The sequence below is a fragment of the Bufo gargarizans genome, chromosome 9, assembly GCF_014858855.1.
Source record: "Bufo gargarizans isolate SCDJY-AF-19 chromosome 9, ASM1485885v1, whole genome shotgun sequence".
Lineage (NCBI taxonomy): Eukaryota > Metazoa > Chordata > Amphibia > Anura > Bufonidae > Bufo > Bufo gargarizans.
The window spans coordinates 148488021-148510017 of NC_058088.1; the positions used below are offsets into that span (position 1 = coordinate 148488021).

The following is a 21997-nucleotide window of genomic DNA, read 5'->3' on the forward strand; positions in this document are numbered from 1 at the left end:
ACATGGTAACAATCGATCTGGCAGATGCCTATTATTATTATTATTATCCTGTTTCTATCCACAGCGAAAATTTGTCATTCGCTGTCTACATAAAAGGAGAGGGCTGGTATGGAAAGTGTAAGACAAGCTATCAATAGTGAGACTTGGAGAGAAATGCAATTTAGAATAATGCACAAGGCCACATATGCCTTTGACCTCTCGTACAGAGATGCATCGGCACACTACCTTAGATGGTATCCAAAATGCCACCTACAGAAAGCTAATCTGTTACACGGGTTATGGGAATGCCCTGAAATATCTCACCTAATGGGAAGAGACTTCACAGCTCATAAAATAACCTGTTAGAGGGTACAGGTATCAAGTGAGGCAATTAGGATTGGAAAGTCTCCAAAAACCACCTTAATAAAAGATAACCTTTAATATAATAATAAAACAAACCCAAATATGAAAAAATAGAAAAAGAAAAAAACATATGCTACTCTGGCTGATATTTGAAGTAGGTGGGTAGTGGTAGTCGATGATGGATGTTTGGGATACTATCCTTATTTAGGCCCTACATTTGAGACCCTACCTACAAACGGAATAGCTGCTCCGATAGGGGTGATCCCATACCTCGAACCTCCTGTACACCCTGGGATGGCCCTGATATTGGGATAGAAATGCACCAATTATGTTGTAGCCAAAATATATATCAAATAGTACCAAAAATAATAAATTATGCCTTAATTAACCATACAAATTAGAAGAAAAGAAGTAGTGGATAAGATCTACAGAAATGGAAAGAGATTTAGAAGGTCGGCTAAGGAGGCCAGTATATGGGATATATATATTAGATGATATTTATGTCCCGTCCCGTCCCGTCCCAACACGTTTCACCCCAATAATTTAAGGGCTCATCAGGGGACCTAAGAATCTGTAAATCAAAGAAAGTAATCCACTGCAAGGAGCAAAAAATGAAAAGAGAGGCAGCACAATTTCGCAAAATATGTCGGCAGCAAACGTATAAATTTCAGGAGTGTCCTCAAACACCTGTTTTAATACAATCACGGACATAGATATTTTTAGCAGGTAAGCAAATGCACTAAAAGATACAAGATGCCCCTATATTGGAAGACATCTATGCATTGTATGGACCGGTATCATTGTATATAATTGCATTTCCAGTTTAAAGAGTACAGGGCCAGCATATGATAAAATGTAGCCTGTATCCGTGATGTCAGGTGCGGGTATGATGGGTGTAGCGTCCGCAGATGAATTCCCACCTATGGGAAGAGGCCACTGAATATATCAAGACTGTATGGGACATAGAGCTACAACTCTCCCCACAACAATGTATTTTCATTATATACCCTTAGATCCTAGGGGAGACTCTACAAAGGTGATGGGTATCAAAGGTGTTAATCTTTTTCTACTATCTGTTAATTAAAATATACTGAGACACTGGTTATATCCTTCCTCTCCTGCCCTTGAGGAAATAATATAAACCATGAAACACATCTTATATATGGATCGACTAGACACAGTTAAACATAAAGAAGAGACGACTAAAAGTTTTTTCCAAAAGTGGATGAAATGTATTGTCTATTCTATGTCACATGAAGAAATGAAGGAAATGATGTTACCTTTTCAAGAAAACAGGTGGTATCTTGAACAGATGAAGTGAGCTCTGGGAAAACTACTCCCAAGTAGAACAGTTAATGATGAGTGATCTACAGGAGACTGGGAACACACAGAAGATAGGCGGTCCGGAAAATCTTCGGTGGAGCAGTTTGGGGGATGTTTAATAAGTTTTAACAGGTTTTGGGTCAGTGGAGTTTATTGTCAACATGTGTACTTTTCCATAATAAAATTTTGTTGAAAAAAAAAGGAACTCAGTCACTTCCTGTATCAGGCTTTACCCTTCGGCCTCTCCAGTGCGCCACTTCTTTTCACAAAGATCATGGCACATGGAGTAGGATACTTGCATCTGAAAGGAATAATTGTGGTCCCCTATCTGGACGATCTTCTGATCGCCGCAGATTCCTATTCTTGTCTTCTCAACCATCTCAGAATTGTGAAAGAAACCCTTGGTTCTTTGGGATGGATCATCAACCAGGAAAAGTCCAAACTAATCCCAAGCCAGCAGAGGTTATTTCTGGGAGTACTTCTGGACACCCAGCATCTATCTTACTTTTTGCCCTAAGAAAAACAGATCAACCTGGTAAGGACAGCATCGATAAGAGACATCGTGCGCTTGCTGGAACTTTTAACGTCAACAATACCCTATGTGAATTAGGCTCAGGCCCACACTAGGATTCTGCAGTCTTTCCTTCTTTCATCTTGGGACAAGACACAGAGTTCCTTGGAAAAGAAAATTAAGGTCCCTCACCAAGTGAAAAAAATCACTAAGCTGGTGAACGGTGGAGAAACATCTACAAACAGGAGTGCAGTGGCGGCTGAAGGACCAGATTACAGTGACCACTGACGCAAGCAGCAAGGGTTGGGGTGCCCATGCTCTACAACAGGCATCCTCAAACTGTGGCCCTCCAGCTGTTGCAAAACTACCAATCCCAGCATGCCCGAACAGCCTACAGGTATCAGCCTACAGCAGGGCATTGTGGGAAATGTAGTTTTACAACAGCTGGAGGGATGCAGTCTAAGGATGCCTGCTCTACAAGAACTGGTACAGGGGACATGGCGTCTTCAGATGTCTTCAGCATTCCCAAATCTGAGGGAATTGACAGCTGTCTTCTGAGCCTTCATAAGTCTGAAACCAACTATCCAACACAACCACGTCAAAGTTCTTTCAGACAACGCAATGACTGTGGCATACCTAAATCGTCAAGGGGGAACGAGGAGCAAGTCCTTGGCGGCTGTCTCAAGGATGATATTCAAGTGGGGAGAGGAGAACCTAAACTTCATCTCGGTGGTTCATTTAAAAGGAGAAGAAAATACCTTAGCGGATTTTCTCAGCAGACAGTCTCTCAGACATGGAGAATGGTCATTCAATCAAATCTCACAGATGTGGGGCTTCCAGTCTGGGATCTCTTTGTGCCAAGGCAGAACAGGAAAGTAGAAAATTTCTATTCCATCTGCCCCCGGGAGAATCTAAATCAAATAGACACTCTCTCTCATTACCATGGCCCTAGGGTCTCCTCTATGCATTTCCACCTTTCTCTCTAATCTCAAGGACTCTGAAGATACGAGAAGAAGAGGCACAGGTCATAGTGATTGCCCCGTTTTGGCCGAGGAGGTCTTGGTTTCCCCTACTTCCACGAGCGCTTTGGCCCATTCCACGAGGGCTTTGTCCACCTCTTGGGCTGAAAGGGGGGCAGCCTTGGTGGATCAGATATGTAAGGCTGCCACATAGTCTAACTCCATGACCTTCTTCAGGCATTATAAACTTGATGTTATGTCTAACCAGGATCTTGCGTTTGGACGTAAAGTCCTTTCGGCTGTGGTCCCTCCTTAAGCAATCTCTTCTCTGAAAATCTCCTACCAGTGCTGTTGTGGAGGCGTTAGGGAAAGATGACAATTACTCTTGCTGGTAATTTTATTTCCTGTAGCCTCCACAATGGCACTGGGGTTTTCCCCCCCAACAAAAAAAAGAACAGAGAGAGAAAAAAATAGTGTGTGGTCTATATTCACATATTTTGGGGTTGATAAAAAAAAAATTTGCTGTGTTTTTAAGATGTTCTGCTGTTATGAATCTTCGGTTCTCTGTTATTAACTGAAGTATGTAGGAGGAGAGGTGTCTTTTCATTTGGGCTTCCGCTGTTTCCTGTCCCTGGGAGGCTGGATCAAGCTCCTACCAGTGCCGTTGTGGGGGCTACAGGAAATCAAATCACTGGTAAAGAGTAATTGTCATCTTTTCCCACAAAAATATACAAAAATCTGCTCAGCTTCTCCTGCTCTATAACATGGTGACTTCACTTGCATTGCATTTTGTCGTGACAGGTCCTCTTTAATCCTCCCCACTATCTTATATCTGTTCCGCACCATTGCAGTACCATTACCAAATACATATTTTACTCAACTCCACATAGAAATCTCAAAATTTATTTGGGCTGGATCTCGTTTTAGAACTCAGTTTAAAGAGGACCATTCACATTGTAAATGCAGTGCAATGTACAGGCAGCAGGTTATAGAGCAAGAGGAACAGAGTAGACATATAGTTTTGTGGTAGAAGATTCAAGTCGAGGAGGTCCTATCAGTGATTGACAGCCCTCTCTCCATGACTGTGTATACAGATATAGCTGTCAATCACTGATAGGACCGCCTCCTGGACTTCAAAGCCAAGAATTAGCAGAAATTTAAATGAACGACATGCACGTTATACTGAATCTTTTTCCATAACTATATATATATATATATATATATATATATATATATATGCTCAGCTCTGCCTACTTTATAACCTGCTGCCTTCATTTTTATGGTGACAGGTTCCCTTTTTTGTTATGAAATTACACTAGAAATTAGGAAGTAAAATACTACCAACATGCTTCTGTCATATCAAACCAAACATTGGCAGCTCAATACATTGAAAAACATTGAGTCAAAATTGAACAACATATGATCAGTCTAAAATCCGTTTCACTACTGCGACCTTTCAAAATATGAGTGACCAACACTACCTTAAATATTAATGGTACGCTGTCTGCTTGGGACCCATACTTATCCAAATCCTCAGCCAATGAAAATCACATTGTCAATTACCTCTTAAATACATTAAAACATTGGGGGAGATTTATCAAACTGGCTTAGTTACTCATAGCAACCAATCAGATTCCACCTTTCATTTTTCAGAGCTCCTTTGGTTGCAATGGGCAACTAAGCCAGGTTTTCTTTACACCAGTTTGATAAATCTCCCCCATTATCTCCAAATATTAGTCTTTCAAATTGGCAAAGAAATGGAATATAACATATTAAAGACCTTGCAATCACAATCTGCATTCCTTCTCCTTCCTGTCATACAAGTTCCACCTACCTAAAACTGATTTCTGGAAATACTTACAAATACATTGTGCAACATGCATGCAACTAATTACATATCTAAGGGAAAGCATCAATGGAAACTTTCTTGAAAAGTATTCCACTGGCATGTAACCTCCACAAAGCTCAGTTTAAGGCCTCAAGCACCATACCGTTTTTCTGCGGTCCACAAATTGCGGATCCGCAAAACACAGAAGCCGCCCGTGTGCCTTCCGCAATTTGCGGAACGGAACGTGCGGCCCATTATAGAAATGCCTATTCTTGTCTGCAAAACGGACAAGAATAGGACATGTTATATTTTTTTTTGCGGGGCCACAGAACGGAGCAACGGATGCGGACAGCATTGAAGTGAATGGATCCGCACCTGAGCCGCCAAAACTGCGCCTCGGATGCGGACCAGAACAACGGTCGTGTGCATGAGGCCTTGCCCTCACCACTCTGATCTTTGTTGGAAAGGCTTATCCACTCAAGGAACTTACTTTCACCTATGCGGGTCTTGCCCTATAATATACAAGTTTTGGATTATTGTTTTAACAAATTCCTCAGAACCAACATCCCAGCAACTATGAACTTAGCACTGTGTTTTCTACAAAACCAAATTTATTCAACCAGTTAAAACAGTGTGTTTTCATATAATTTTGGCAACTAGTGGGTCTTCAAAATAACCCTCAGGTAATTTATCTGTAAGACATTAAAACCAAAAGCTAGACCTTCTAACTACCTACTCCTTTTACCTACCTCTTATTCTTGAACCACTTGAGAAACCTTGGCGCGGTGCTCGGACTCAGACATGTCCTACACCGTAGGACAGGGGTGCACAACCTGCGGCCCAGGGGCCACATGCGGCCCTTGATACCATTTTGTGCGGCCCCCAACCATCTGGTAACAGACATGTATGCCTATGTCTTGTGGCTGCTCACATGTATTTTTCATGTATTTCTCCCATTAGATGGGAGTCCTAGAAGTGTAACTAGACATTAATGGTATATACTGTATGTTCAATATACCATAAATACAGTACTTCAGTTGTTAATACACCTTTAAATTTTAATTGCGGCCCTCGTCATTGGTTCAGTCTGGCAATGTGGCCCCCAACCATGAAACGTTGTGCACCCCTGCCGTAGGACATGTTGGCTAATCTCTCAATTTTAAAATCCGTTTGAGGGTTTAGTAAGACCGCAGAGTGTACCTGTCTTTGCTATTATTATATTGCTACCTCTTATTCTCTATAAACATGACTATGCAGTATAATTCATCTGCCATCAGTACTACTTGTCATATTATCCCTATTTATTGCATTAACAACCTATATTTCTTCATTCAACATCTATTTTTTATTTTCAGTTTTTTTTTATATGAAGGAGTAAAAAACTAAAAGAAAAGCAGAAAATCACTGTAGCAGAATAAACAAAGACACATCACACGATGCTTGCCACACCCCGTGTCATAAAGATGCTATTTGAACCGTCCTATTAAAAACGACCTCTCACACCCCCTACCCAGAAAAAGTTCTCATACGGCTACATCACAAGAAATAAATAAATAAATAAATTAGGACCTGAAATCAATAGCCACCCAGCATCTTATCTTGTACTCTTCCTTGACTGAAAATATTCGTGATGATGAGCATGTAAACAATGAAGGGAATACTGCGCTAGCACAGCCTTCTCTTAAACCAGCTGATTGGCGGGGGTTCCAGGTGTCTGACCCCCGCCGATCTGATATTGATGACCTATACTGAGGATAAGTCATCAGTATTAAAATCCCAGAAAACCCCTTTAAGTCTCAAATATGCTCATTGTGAAACACGTAGAGAATAAAGGTGTTTATATTTTTTCACTGTCTGCAGCGGATGGCCGCCATGGGATTGTGCGTGTTGATAGAGTCCCACTTGCTGCAAAGCTAGTCGATGTTCCATGTATATTAGAATGTTTGAAAACCATTGACAAGAAGACTTTCTACAAGACTTCTGACATCTGCCAGGTAAGGCTTTCTTTTACTATTTAGATGTAAACGCACCAGTTAATAGTATTTTTGTTTGTAATGCTTCATTTATTTTTAGATGTTAGTTTGTTCCCTTGATGGTGACCTTTACCCTCCTCTAGAGGAACCAACTGGAGCAAGTGACCCAAAGGCCAGCAAAAAAAAGGACAGGGACAGAGAAAAGAAATTTATTTGGAATCACGGCAGTAAGTCGTCTTATTTTATTGAGGAATATCTAAGGTGGTGATAGTATTATGATGATGGATCTGTAAAGGCCCTGTTTTTGTACAGGAGCCATCCACAATGGACTTTGTCTGCATCGGAGCATGGAGGAAGTTAACATGCGGGCGCCGGTAGTGCAGTAAAGACAGGGACCCACAGAGCCAGAATTGAACGTTGAGGAGTGGAATTAAAAATAATGTATTTATTTTTAGGTAAAAATGTGGACAACCTTTTTTAATTTTGGTTTATAACACTTTGTCCTCTTCTTTTTAGTAACCCTACCTCTAAAGAATGTGCGCAAAAGGCGCTTCAGGAAAACTGCCAAAAAAAAGGTGCGTGGCCTTTTTTATTTTTTTCACAATTGTACACTGCAGTGTAGCTGTTTTTCAGTGGCTAAAATATTGATCTTTGCATTTTCAGTACATCGAGTCTCCAGATGTGGAGAAAGAAGTGAAACGTCTTTTGAGCACAGATGCAGAGGCAGTCAGTGTCCGTATCTTTTTTTTCTGTAATGATTATTTTACTGATGCAGTTATCCGAAAGACAGAAATATGGTGGTAAATATGAAGTGGGAAGAGACGTAATTGTCAGTAAATGAGTTATCCGTTGTTCTTATGAGACGTATATGCCTTGAGGGATTTTATTAAAGGGAACCTGTCACCTGGATTTTGGGTATAGAGCTGAGGACATGGGCTGCTAGATCGCTGCTAGCACATCTGCAATATCCATTCCACATAGCTCTGTGTGCTTTTATTGTGTCAAAAAAATGATTGTATATGTAAATGAGGCAAGAACCCCAAGGGGCAGTTACTAACGTATCCGGAGCCCAGCCACGCCCACTGTGAGGGAGCCTAGCACCGCCCCACATACTCTTAATCTCCTCCTTTCTCCCTGACGTCACAAAGCTAGAGCGCCATAATTTTGCAATGCACAAGCTAGCGCATGCGCAGTGTCGGTATAGTGTTCCTTCCCTGTGCTGGCATCGGCCTCGGGGAACGAAATGCGCATGCGCTAGCTTGTGCATCGCGAGATTACGGCACTCTAGCTTTGTGACGTCGGGGAGCAAGGAGGATATTCGGAGGATGCAGGGCGGTTCTGGGCTCCTTCACAGTGGGAGTGGCTGGACTCCTTTCTGAAGCATGGAGGAGACAGGACTCGTCTAAGGTTCATATATATATATATATATATATATATATATATGTGTGTGTATTTTTTTTTTTTTTACACAATAAAAGCACACAGAGCTATGGGGACTGGATATTGCAGATGTGCTAGCAGTGATCTAGCAGCCTGTGTCCTCAGCTATATACCCAAAATCCAGGTGACAGATTCCCTTTAAAGGGAACCTGTCACCCAAAAATCGCCTATTAAGCTGTTTACAGTACCTTATAGTGCTGTATAGTCGTTTCCTGATGCACTTTTTGTTAGTTTTGCAGCATGTATGCTCAGTCAGAAATCGATGTTATATTCAGCTGCTGCCCCGTGCTTCAAGTCAGGCTTGAAGTCACGGGGGCAGCGGCCTCAGCGTCTTACATGGCCCTCTCCCCGCCCCCTGCCTCTGTGACTGACAGCCGAAATCCGATTCCGGGACCGCGCTCAACGGCCGCATGCGCAGTAAAGGGCGGCAGGAGCGCGGTCCCGGCTGCCGCGCGTACTACGCGCCGTCTTACTTTCGCCGCACTGCGCATGCGCCCGACATCCTGTATCAAACGCGCCCGGCATCTGGGCGCGGGCGCGTTTGATACAGGATGTCGGGCGCATGCGCAGTGCGGCGAAAGTAAGACGGCGCGTAGTACGCGCGGCAGCCGGGACCGCGCTCCTGCCGCCCTTTACTGCGCATGCGGCCGTTGAGCGCGGTCCCGGAATCGGATTTCGGCTGTCAGTCACAGAGGCAGGGGGCGGGGAGAGGGCCATGTAAGACGCCGAGGCCGCTGCCCCCGTGACTTCAAGCCTGACTTGAAGCACGGGGCAGCAGCTGAATATAACATCGATTTCTGACTGAGCATACATGCTGCAAAACTAACAAAAAGTGCATCAGGAAACGACTATACAGCACTATAAGGTACTGTAAACAGCTTAATAGGCGATTTTTGGGTGACAGGTTCCCTTTAAGGCTGGCATTTCTGACTCTTTTCCGCACCTACAACAAGAACAGAGCGGGGAAATGAATTGAGGGCGCACTGCGCATGCGCAGCCGTCCTCCATTCATTTCAATGGGGCCGCCAAAAATAGCAGAGCACTGGCTTGGCTATTTCCATCTGCACCATAGAAATGAATGAGAGCAGGGGGGTGCGCTCCCATTTACTTGTATGGGAGCAACGCTTGGTGGTGGACGGACCCCGGGAAACCCGTGATCCTCCAGCCACAGCTCTCTCCGCTCTGTTCTCCTTGTGGGTGTGGGTCCCAGAGGTGGGACCCGCACCTATCAGACAATGGGGGGCATTTCCTAGCGATTATGCCCCGATTGCATGTGATGGGAAAATTGTGCATCATAACTAGCTTGTTACTGTTATTCAGTGGAACAGTACGATTATGTACCAAATATGTGTAGTTTTGTGGGAGGGTTTTAATTTTTTTATTTTTTTTTGTACTTTTGCACAATATCATGTTGCCACATTCCAAGAGCCAGAACTTATGAGGGCTTGTTGTTTTTGGGGGAAGATGATACTTATTAACATATTTTTTTTGGGGCGGGAGAATAGGAAAAAACAGCATAGTTTTTCTTGTATTTAACTGTGTTCATGGGCAGTTTAACCCGTGATGTAGAGTTATGTCGCAGAGCAGTGTAAAGTGTATGGAGCAAGCTCACTTGCTGAGCCTTTGCCATACAAATCGGGTGCCAGCTTTGCAATACAGCAGGCACCCGGCCACAATGACTGGGTTCGGAGGTGACACTGATCTTGGTAATTTAACCCCTCAGATGCTGCAGTCAATAGAGCTTGCTCTACCTTCTGATCTGAGCCCCAGCGGCAAAATCGCAGGTCTTTGATCGGTTGCTATGACTGTCTGGGGCTGCCTGAAAAGCTGTACACTAGACACTGCTTCTCAGACAGCTTCTCAGAATCCCATAGACCACAGTCCCTAATGGGACTAAAACTTATCGTAAAGGGAAAGATGGAAAAAATGTACAAAAAAGCTGAAATATAAAAAATTCACAACACCCCCCGTTACTAATTTTAGATATCAAAGTAAAGAATAAAAAATAAACCTAACAGGTATTGCCACAGCCAAACTTTTTCATACGCGGTGTACTTGTACTTGTGCGATTTGCCTTTTTTTTTTTCCCCGTCACCTTGTCCACCCAAAAATGTAATAAAGAGTGATCAAGAATTTGTATGTACCCCTAGTGGTACCTTTTTATACAGCTCTCTAGTCAAATATAAAAGTTATAGCTGTCAGAATATGGTAATGTACTAAAACATAATAAAACTATATACATTTGGTATCACCATAATTGTACTGGTAAGCAGAATAAGCTGTAAGCAGAATAAGCTTGTCATGTAATTTTAGTGCACAGTGAACTTCGTAAAAACAGAAACCGAAAAAACACACAGAATTTTTTCTTGTTTTCCATTGCAAGGTATGGAAAAATAAAAAGTGCTGTTAAAAATACAACTTGTCCTGCAAAAAACAGAAAACAAAAAAGTGTCTGTTGAAAGGCGGCAAAGGAAAAATTAAAATAGCATCCTGAAAGGGTTAACTAACATCTTCATTATGTGTTGCGGTGTGATAGCATATACAGTGATACCTCGGTTCACGAACTTAATTCGTGAACTGACTCTGGTCGCGAACCGAATTGGTCGCGAACCGAGGCACATTTTCCCATAGGGTTCAATGTAAATCCAGTTAATCCGTGCTGACCTTTTTTTGGGGGTTTTTGAAGCACAAAAATATGAAACAAATTACAATACACATTAGTACAGTATAGTAATGTATAAAGAGAGGACACTAACCTTGCTTGAGATGACTTCTGGCATGGAGGAAGGCAGGTGGGAGGCAGTTATTGTTTGGAGGGAGAGTCCCCCTCCATAATGACATCAGGGGGAACTGTACAATACAGTAAGTACAGTACTGTATTTGCTAAAAAGCACACCAAAAATAAAAAAATCACTTATAATGTTTGCAGAGTACTCACAGTACTTCTATCTGTGTCTCTTCTTCTCTCCACCCTCTTCCTACAGGAAGTCACGACCATGTGACAGCCTGGAAATAGCATTAAAATGGCCGCGGCTCCTGTTCGTGAACCGAGGCGGAGTTCGTGAACCGGAGCATATTTTTATGAACTTTTCTGTTCGTGAACCGAGTTGTTCGTGAACAGAAGCGTTCGTGAACCGAGGTATCACTGTATATGCATATGTTTTATGTTATTACCACTTTTACAAAATAACATCACTTTTAATGGGAAAAATGGTTTTATTTTAAAATAAACTTTATAACACCCCCCCCCCCCCTTTTGTTAGGAAACATTAGTTTAGTTTAGTCGTATACTTTCTATACTAATGCCTTATAGCTTATCAATGTAAGGGGCTCATTCACACAACCATTAATAAGAAAATTAATGTATTAAAAACAAGTACAGGGAAAAGGCGGCATCAACCGAAAGGGGGCACGATGGAAACTATTCATACTAATCCAACGAAATGAAATCCAAGTTAAAGTGCAAGAAATAATAATACAAGTGTGCAAAGGACAGAATCAATTACCCATAGAGTGCCTCCTCCGGGATGGCGCCAACCCCGACACGTTTCGGCGAACCCACAGAAGGTTAGTCAAAACGTGCGTCGGGGTTGGCACGATCCCGGAGGAGGCACTCTATGGGTAATTGATTCTGTCCTTTGCACACTTGTATTATTATTTCTTGCCCTTTAACTTGGATTTCATTTCGTTGGATTAGTATGAATAGTTTCCATCGTGCCCTCTTTCGGTTGATGCCGCCATTTCCCTGCACTTGTTTTTAATACATTAAGTTTCTTATTAATTTTGCAAAATAAGTGTACTATTTACTTCATGCAGTCTGGTAGTCTTCTATAAGTATTTTTATTACTGTAATAAGTTTTCACCTACTGAGTTGAATTAAAAATTCATGTTCCGTGTTTGCATCGATCACATGTGCATATGCCTTCCTTTTTTACATCATTCTAATTTCTCTAACATTACAGACACAGCAAAATAGTGCAATCCTTAATTTAAAAAGAAACAAATGCAGATGAAAAATGAAGTAAAACAAATACAGAAAAAAAAAACATTGCAACCTTTTTTTTTTTTATCCGTATTTTATATGCAAGTATAAATGAGCCCGTACTGTTCTTTGAAATGGGCTAGGGAAAGGAAGTCAGAGTGGCAGAAGGGTATTAAGTACCGTATTTTTTGCCCTATAAGACGCACCGGCCCATAAGACGCACCTAGGTTTTTGGGGAGGAAAATAAGAAAAAAAATATTTTTAGCTTTTGGTGGGTTTGGAACTAATGGTGGTCTGTGGGTGGCACTATTACTGGGGATCTGTGAAGGACACCGTTATGGGGGGATTTGTGGTTGACGGACACTGTTATGGGGGGATCTGTGGATGACGGACACTGTTATGGGGGGGATCTGTGGATGACGGACACTGTTATGGGGGGGATCTGTTGATGACTGACACTGTTATGGGGGGGGGGGATCTGTGGATGACTGACACACTGTTACAGGGGGGGGATCTGTGGATGGCACTGTTATAGGGGGGGGATCTGTGGATGGCACTGTTATAGGGGGGGGATCTGTGGATGGCACTGTTACAGGGGGGGGATCTGTGGATGGCACTGTTACAGGGGGGGGATCTGTGGATGGCACTGTTACAGGGGGTGGGGGATCTGTGGATGGCACTGTTACAGGGGGGGGATCTGTGGATGGCACTGTTACAGGGGGGGGATCTGTGGATGGCACTGTTATATATGTGCCATCCACAGCCCCCCAGCCCAAAACAGTGGCATCCACAGCCCCCCAGCCCATAACAGTGGCATCCACAGACCCCCCCCCCCCCTTAACTGTGCCATCCACAGATCAGCTCACCCACCCGCCCCCGCCTCTGCCGCCCCCAGTGCTAATATTACATGTCTTATTCGATTAAAATGTATTAGATATGCCCCCTCACTCCTATATTGCTAATTGTACCTTACATCCTATTCCTAGCTTCTGTAATGCAGGCCGGGCGGCCGGCGCGTCACTCGCTGACGTCACTTGCCCATTCATAAAGTAGGCGGCGCAGGCACGTGACATCAGGGAGTCACGCTGCCGCCCGCCCGTCCTGCATTACAGAAGCTAGGAATAGGATTTAAGGTACAATTAGCAATATAGGAGTGAGGGGGCATATCTAATATATTTTAATCGAATAAGACATTTAATATTAGTATATCGGAGCGGCGGGGCGGGGCGGGGCTATAGTACATTGATTGCACCGCCCCGCCGCTATTCCCGGCCCCCAGCTCCTCCTCCAGTCCCTCCCCCGGCCCCAGCGTACGCTACATCGCATCCAGCGATGTTAAATTGTCCGCATTCGCCCCATAAGACGCAGGGGCATTGCCCCCCGATTTTTTGGGGGGGAAAAAGTGCGTCTTATGGGGCGAAAAATACGGTATTTAAAAGTAATTATCTTGTAGCTTTCCATCATATCTGGCAAGTGTATGATTTAACTGGTCTATAAACGATCAGAAAGGACTCGTAGCTATAGGTGGATGTTATGTTGCTTGTGGAGTTTTGCAATTTTTCCTTGAAAATAACAATTAGGATGGGAGGTGATCGCTGAGGATGAGTCCAAAGAAAATGAAAATCTGACTGGCCTAGATGGTTCTCCTGGAATGTCTGGAATGAAACAAGGGCGTGGGTCTTCAGGTACATTTTTTCATTCTTTTTGCTGGTTTTTGAAGTTGCTTGTTCATGGTATATTTGTTGGGGATGTATGTACCATATACAGTATTAATATCACTTGACCAGTAGATGGCACTGTGTGTTAAGGTTATCAGTTGTGTATATCTGTAAAACTTTCTGGTTCTCTCTCTCTTTTTTTACCAAGATGGCTGCTGTATGTTTGGAACTTAAAGAGGACCTTTCATTAGAAAATAGTGTGTTCAATTCTTATACGACCTTATAGGGCTGCTCTCATTGATGTCCGGACACTTTTTTATTTATTTTTTCAAATGGACCCCCCCGTTTGGCCGCTACACTCTGTTAGTTTCGTCGCCTCATATGCAAATGAGGCGACAAAGTTATAGTAGGCGTTGTTCTCTACGTTCTGGTGGGTGCGGTTATGCAGAGCATCGCGCTGGGGACTCCAAGATGGCACTCGATCCGGATGTCTAGAAGCTCAAGTTCTTGCGAATCTCACGAGAACTTGAGCTCCTTCTCCCTGGCTAAGACCGGGGTGCTGCGATTGGATGTGCTCGCTGCCAGGGAGAGCATAAACGCGGCTGAATAGGGGGTGCATTTGGAAAAAAAAAATCTGTGAGAGCAGCCTCATAAGGTTGTATAAGAATTTAAGACACTATTTTCTGATGAAAGGTCCTCTTTAATCCACACAATAAACAAAGTTCTGCCTCATCACAAGCTACTAGTGTCTTCTCTAACCCACAACCGAAGAGAAGTACGCTACACCTTAAGTGGAGCGTGTGGACTGCTGGGGGCGCACGAGACAACCAAACAAGGACCGTGTTTTAATTTCGGCAGTATTCCATTTATTCGTAAGACAACGCGTTTCGGGGTAAAGTCCCCTTTATCAAGTCTGAGCCGGGAGGGTTAGGAGAGTGTCACGGCTGCACCAACCATCCCTTATCTATACTTGATCTCCATTGCAGTTGCATCCAATTGATGCAACCGCAGTAGGTGAGCAAACCATTTCTTTCATTAGAAATCTGTTTGTTTGAATTTACTTACCCTATGAGCGCCTTCTCTATCCCATTGGCCATCATTTGCTGCTAACCCACAACCAGCAGGTTATGGGCCCAGCTCTACACATTAGAAAAAGGAAAACTCCTACCAAATCCTGTGTGAGGAAACAAGAGCTGCATCCAATTCACTGAAAGATGGCAAATGCTTCAGATATGAAGTTTACAATAACAAAGCTCAACAATGCCAACTACCAGCTATGGCAGTTTAAGCTTGAAATGTTATCCAAAGATGACTTGTGGCAGGTACTAGAGACACACAGACCCAATGCAAACCCGGAAGAATGGGATAGAAAAACAGGCAAGCAAAAGCAGTCATAAGCCTGTGGAGGATGATCAACTCATTCATATAAGGAAAGAAAACAGCTAAAGGTATGTGGACTGCATTGTAAAAGCTGCATGAACGTGCAAGCCTAAACAGTAAACTATATATCTGCTGCGCAAACTGTATAAGATGAGGCTGAAAAAGGGGCAGGAAATGGGTGAACCTGTAAAGGCTATGCTAGAGATTGTGGACCAGCCTGGTGCAATAGGTGAAGAAATGAAAGACAATCATGTAGTAGGATTACTGCTATGCAGTCTTCCAGAATCTTACAATGCCCTTATAAATGCTCTAGAAGCTAGACCGGAAACTGAACTGACGCTAGAATATTTTAAGGGAAAATTAATTGATGAATACAGCAGAAGAAAGGAAAATCTGCATAGTGAAGAGAACGAGAGATCAGAGACAGCTCCGAAGGTGTATGAAGGCATAAGACAAAGCAAAGAAATAAAGAAAGGCTATGTTTGCGCTGCAAAAAAGGCCAGTCATCTGGAAAAGAACTGTTCAATCTGGAAAGCTGAGCAGCGAAAGCGGGAGCTACCCACAAGAGAAAGAGCTAAAGCGGTCATGAAAGAAAATGAAAGTGCATCATGGAGTGGTACTTTTAAAGTGACTCTGAATAGTACCTTACACGGATGGTACATTGATTCAGGGGCAACAAGTCACAAGACAAGCGAGGAGACAAAGTCTTCCTAGCAAATGGGAAAAGTATTACAGCAGAAGGTAATGGTCAGGGGTTCCTGAACTGCAAAACGACATCAGTGGCAAGCAGAGCATCCTTGTAAAGAATGTTCTGTATGTTCCAAGTCTAGAAGAAAGCCTCCTATCAGTTAAAAACCCTTGCAAGCAATGGACTCACTGTCCAGTTCAGAGGTAATGAATGCACAATTAAAAAAACGGAAAGCAAATTCTAGCAAGAGTAAGGTTAAATGAACATCAAGCGGCAACTCATAACCTACATGACAAGTCCATCCACTTGGGGCATCGAAACCCAGAAGCTATAAAGGACTTTGCAAAGAGAGGTCTATCAGAAGACATGAAAATATTGCCTTGCCACACACTCAGCAAGTGCACGTGTTGCATCAAAGCAAAGGCCAGCCGAACCTCTCTTCCACAGACCAGTCAGAGAAAAAACACTAAACCCATGGAACTGATACACAGCGATGTGTGCAGACCGATGAAAACCACCACACCCGGCGGGAACAGATGTTTACTGACTTTCATAGACTATTATTCTAGGTACACAATAACGTATCTAATGAAGCACAAAAGTGAGACATTAGAAAAACTTATTCAAGAGTTTTTAGCTATGACAAGCAACAAGTTTCAAAGGAAACCTGAAATAATTCGCATTGACAATGGAGGGGAATATATGAGTACAGAGATGGAATCATACCTAAAGAAATAAGGTATTATACACCAAACAACTGCACCATACACTCCTGAGCAAAATGGCGTAGCAGACAGAAAGAATCGCACTCTTGTAGTAATCACCAGACATATGATTTCAGACGCTGCATTACCTAACAAAAACTGCGGAGAAGCGATAATGACTGCAACATACCTACAAAACAGGCTCCCATCAAAAACGATTGAAAGTCCACCATGTGGAATGGATCAAAACCTAACATAGGGCACATCAGAGTGTTTGGCTGTAAAACATAAGCCTATATTACAAGTGAGAAACTCTCCAAGTTGGAAAACAAAGCCATAGAATGCATTCTGGTGGGCTACAATGAGCAGAGTAAGGGATATGGAATCCTTTGTCCAAAGACCAACAAGGTCACAGTAAGCCGCAGTGTTTATTTTGATGAAAGCGAAGCACCAGATAATACAATTCTTGAAAAATATGGAGAGGATTTGCGCGTTAAAGCGGCAAGAAACGCTGACCCATGCGAAGCAGGACAAGAGCCTGAGCAAAAAGTGGAACTTACAATCAAAGAGCCAGTACCCACTGAACTACAAGAAATCAGAAGATCCCCTCGGATAACAAAAGGGATAGCACCTTGCAGGTTATCATACGCTGCTAAAACACATCCAACATCCTGGGAAGACATAGAAACTTTGCCGAGAAGGGAAGCCGATCAGTGAAGAAAAGCAACTGAAGAAGAAATAAAATCCCTTCAAGAAACTAAAACTTGGTCGCTAACAGAAGTCCCTCCTGGTCGCATTTTAAAGTGAAATACGATGCAGAAGGAATCATCTATAGATACAAAGTAAGATTAGTTGCCAGGGGATACTCCCAGAAATTTGGAGATGATTACGATAAGACATTTGCTCCAGTTGTGAAACATTCCATCATAAGAACACTCCTTGGCATTGCTGCCGGAAAAGGAATGCAAGTGAAGCACCTAGACGTCAAAACTACTTTTCTGTATGGAGAGATCGAGGAGGAGCTATACATGGAACAGCCACCAGAATTTGAGATGGAAAAGAACCTTATATGCAGGCTGCAAAAGAGCATCTAGGTGCTCAAGCAAGCGGCAAGAGTGTGGGATGCAAAAGTGAACAAAATACTAACAAAAGAAGGATTCTCAAGAAGTAAAGAAAATCCATGTCTGTATTCAAAGAATCAAGAGAACAAGTGGACATACATCTTAGTTTATGTTGATGACATCTTGACGTGTTTTGAACAAGGGGACTATGACCAAATAGTTCACAAACTGAAACAAAATTTAGAAATTAAAGAGTTGGGGAACATTGCTCACTACCTAGGAATTCAAATAGAGCGGGGAGAGGATGGAAGCTATTTTCTTAATCAAAGTCAGAAAATTACAGAAATATTAGAACAGTTTAATATGCGAGAACCGCAATGGAACCACAGCGGAGTGCTGTGGAGATCACAGTTAAGCTCCATTCTTGTTCTCAAAATACCATTTGGTATATAGAGCAGACAGTGGTGGGTAAGGCCTCTTTCACACTTGCGTTGTCCGGATCCGGCGTGTACTCCACTTGCCGGAATTACACGCCGGATCCGGAAAAACGCAAGTGTACTGAAAGCATTTGAAGACGGATCTGTCGCAGAAAACGGGAGCCGCACGGACGGTAAGTATGCTGCTCCCCGCTACACTTTACCATGGCTGCCAGGACTTTAGCGTCCCGGCAGCCATGGTAACCATTCAGAAAAAGCTAAACGTCGGATCCGGCAATGCGCCGAAACGACGTTTAGCTTAAGTCTGGATCAATGCCTTTCAATGGGAATTAATTCCGGATCCGGCCTTGCGGCAAGTCTTCAGGATTTTTGGCCGGAGCAAAAAGCGCAGCATGCTGCGGTATTTTCTCCGGCCAAAAAACGTTCCGTTCCGGAACTGAAGACATCCTGATGCATCCTGAACGGATTTCTCTCCATTCAGAATGCATTAGGATAAAACTGATCAGGATTCTTCCGGCATAGAGCCCCGACGACGGAACTCTATGCCAGAAGAAAAGAACGCAGGTGTGAAAGAGCACTAATCCACCAGTTTTGTGACATGGAGGTTGTCGTGCGGTTCAGAGACATTCTCCTTATTTCTCTTTTTCTATTTGGTTCCTTTGTGGTGGTTTGTGTTTTCTCATTGCAAGCCTTCTTTCTCCTTTTGTTTTCTTTTGTTTTCCCCTCTTTCTTTCTTTCTTTCTTTCTTCAATTTTATTTTCAGGTTCCCAGGATACTGACTTTTTTCAGAAACATAGAAGCAATTTCGGAATTGCTTACGTTTTGCTACGGATAAATTAATGGGGTTCTGCAGTTTGTTTAAACTGATCTATCCTTTGGCTAGATCATCAGCATCTGATCGGCGGGGGTCCGACACCCGGGACCCCCGCTGATCAGCTGTTTGAGAAGGGAGCAGCGCTCCAGTAGCGCCGCGGCCTTCTCACTGTTTACCGCTGGCCCAGTGACGTCACGATTAGTATCAACTTGCCTGGGTGGGGATAAGCTCCATTCAAGTGAACAGAGCTTAGCCGTGCCCAGGCAAGTTGATACTAGTCGAGACGTCACTGGGCCAGCGGTAAACAGTGAGAAGTCTGCGCTGCTGCCTTCTCAAACTGCTGATCGTCGGGGGTCCCTGGTGTCGGACCCCCGCCGATCAGATGCTGATGATCTATACAGAGGATAGATCATCAGTTTAAACACAATGCAGAACCCCTTTAAAGGAAATATGTCACTTTTTTTCCTTATTGTTTTTGTTGTAATTCAAGTATGTTTTGAGAAGTAGTTTAATTGGAATACCCGAATTCTTTTCATTTATTTTTTTACTTAATCATTATTATTATTTTTTTTCCATGGGGATGTCATTTTTAATGGCACCTGCATAGCGTATCTCTGCACGACACATGCACAGATCCTATATAGTGTACACAGGGTGGCTTCTAAGCTGGAGAGGTATCGGCTGTGAACTGCGCATGCATTGGAAGTCAATGGGAAGCTGACATTTTGATCACTGATTTGCTCCAGGAACTAGTCGTTTTCTGCGACAGAATCCATGGCAGATTCTTTCTGTGCGAATATAGCCTTAGGCTTGATTCACATTTGCATTATACATTTCCGACAGGCTGTTCTGGCAGGGGAGCAGCCTTTCCGGAGATGTCTGGATCTGGCACTGCTGGGTGCTAACTGACATCTGCCAACCACATTCACAATAATGGGGAACGGAGGAGATCCGGCCGCAACCTGGCAAACGAGAAGTGGCCAGACGAAAACCAATGTGCGCAGAGACATTTGTCTGTACACTCTCTGCATATTTGTCGGGTTTCTGCCTGGATTGCCGCCACTTCCCTGCCGGATCTCTAACGCAAATGTGAAACAGGCCTAAGTCTTTATAAACAAATTAGTGTCTGGTGCCACTGACCAGACTGTGTTGTCGCTGGCAGGAAATCTGAAAACTCACAAAGGTTATTACTAAGAAAAAGTAAGAACATACAAATAAAAATGGATTATTAAAGGCTATGTACACCTTTGGGGGAAAAAATTTTTTATTATTGCACTGTACTTATTTTTAGCTAAAATCAGTTTTTTTTATTGGTCTTTATTAAAAATATGGAATCTTTTATTTATTTTTTATTTATTTTTCTGTACATAGCTGAGATGCTCTACTAGCTGCCTGTGAATTTTCTGTCTTTTCCGTCATCTGGGGAGCAGACAGGCTTCTTATCTCTGCTCTCTGACATTATAAACACTAATTATAGCTCAATTATTATCGTACTGATAAAGATTTGGCTTAAAGGAAATGTGTCACAAAAAAACTTTATCTGACTACTAAAACCAAAAAGCAACACATCTCTTATTTTTACTCATCTGTTTTTATTTTCTGATTGTGGATTTTTTTTTACATTTTATTTCCTGAACATTATTATGGGGCGCCATCTTGCCTGAGCTGTTCTTAACAGCATTTACACAGCATTAAAAATAAATTGCTTTATGGCATCACATTGGTCATAGACACAATGGTCAGGAGGGGACCTCATTGACTACAATAGGAGAGTTTTCTAGGCACGCTGTGTCATCTGTGCAGAGGTGATTGTATAAGGAAAGAATAGATGAGCTTTGACAATCGCCTATTGTGAATGGTGGATCCAGTCTCATCTATACACAGAGGTCATATCATTACAGTCAGGATTAGAGTTAACTGCAGTGATCTGTATAAACCAAGAAGTGGCTCCTATTATTCGACATAGTGGCCAGTGTGAAAACTGCAGGATTTTTAGTTTTAGTTTAAATATAAAAAGTGACAAGGAAAATTAAAAATAACATCACAAATTGTTTAAAATTGTTAAACATAAAAAAGTGATTTAAAAAGCAGATCATTTTCTGATGACACTTTCCTTTTAAAGAAGTGTTTGCAGCCTCTCAGTAGTTTAGAGATTAGGTTTATTAGATAAACGGCACAAAGTGAAAGAACCAGTCACACAGTTAGAAAAACAGTTAACCCTTAGTGACAGAGTGGCTCAATATTTTTAATTAAGGCCAATTGGAAATATGATTTTTTTTGCCAAAAATGAGTAAAATGCAATCATAAACAAAAATTGCCTCCAAAGGTGCTTTTAAATAAAAAAAAAAGTGACTAACTTTGAAACCTTAAACAACTTGTAGCGTTATATGATTACAATGGGATGTTGTAATGTTTATGGGTCAGTAATGATCATTTCCCTATTATTTCTACACCTGATCACTTTCTCTTTCTCTTCTTCTTTTTTTCTGTATTCGTTGCAGAAAATGCAATAACAAAAGGTTAAAAACTAGTCCTTTTTTTTCCATATTTTATAGTCTATACTTTTTTTATGGCTAAAGGAGACGAGATTATATTATCGTATCATGCATTTCTATCCTTGAATTGGTTCACTAATGTAGATTTATTTACTTGTATTTAATTTTTTTCAAAACCCTTTCAGTGGAACGAGATGAACTTCGTGAGATCTTTAATGACATTAGTAGCAGCAGTGATGGAGAGGAAGAGGAAAGAGAACGGCAAGAAGAGGAAGACCTGAACATTATGGAAACTGAAGATGAGCAGCGAGGGCGTTCAAATGGCCAGGATGGGGGTACCAATCAGATAGGTGAATGTTAACATTTGTAAAAACTCATATTACTTTTCCTGCTTATAATCCT

General features: G+C 42.4%; 1 protein-coding gene across 2 annotated transcripts in view; it reads left to right on the forward strand.

The window, feature by feature from the left end:
- The window catches only part of TAF7L (TATA-box binding protein associated factor 7 like), a 73657-nt gene that overhangs the window by 35900 nt on the left and 15760 nt on the right, over positions 1–21997 (forward strand). For both annotated transcript variants that reach the window (XM_044305170.1, XM_044305171.1), the window contains 6 exons: positions 6824–6957; positions 7037–7163; positions 7453–7511; positions 7600–7672; positions 13939–14043; positions 21781–21945. In XM_044305170.1, coding sequence (XP_044161105.1) covers positions 6824–6957; positions 7037–7163; positions 7453–7511; positions 7600–7672; positions 13939–14043; positions 21781–21945 — 663 coding nt within the window. The remainder of the gene's footprint in view (positions 1–6823; positions 6958–7036; positions 7164–7452; positions 7512–7599; positions 7673–13938; positions 14044–21780; positions 21946–21997) is intronic.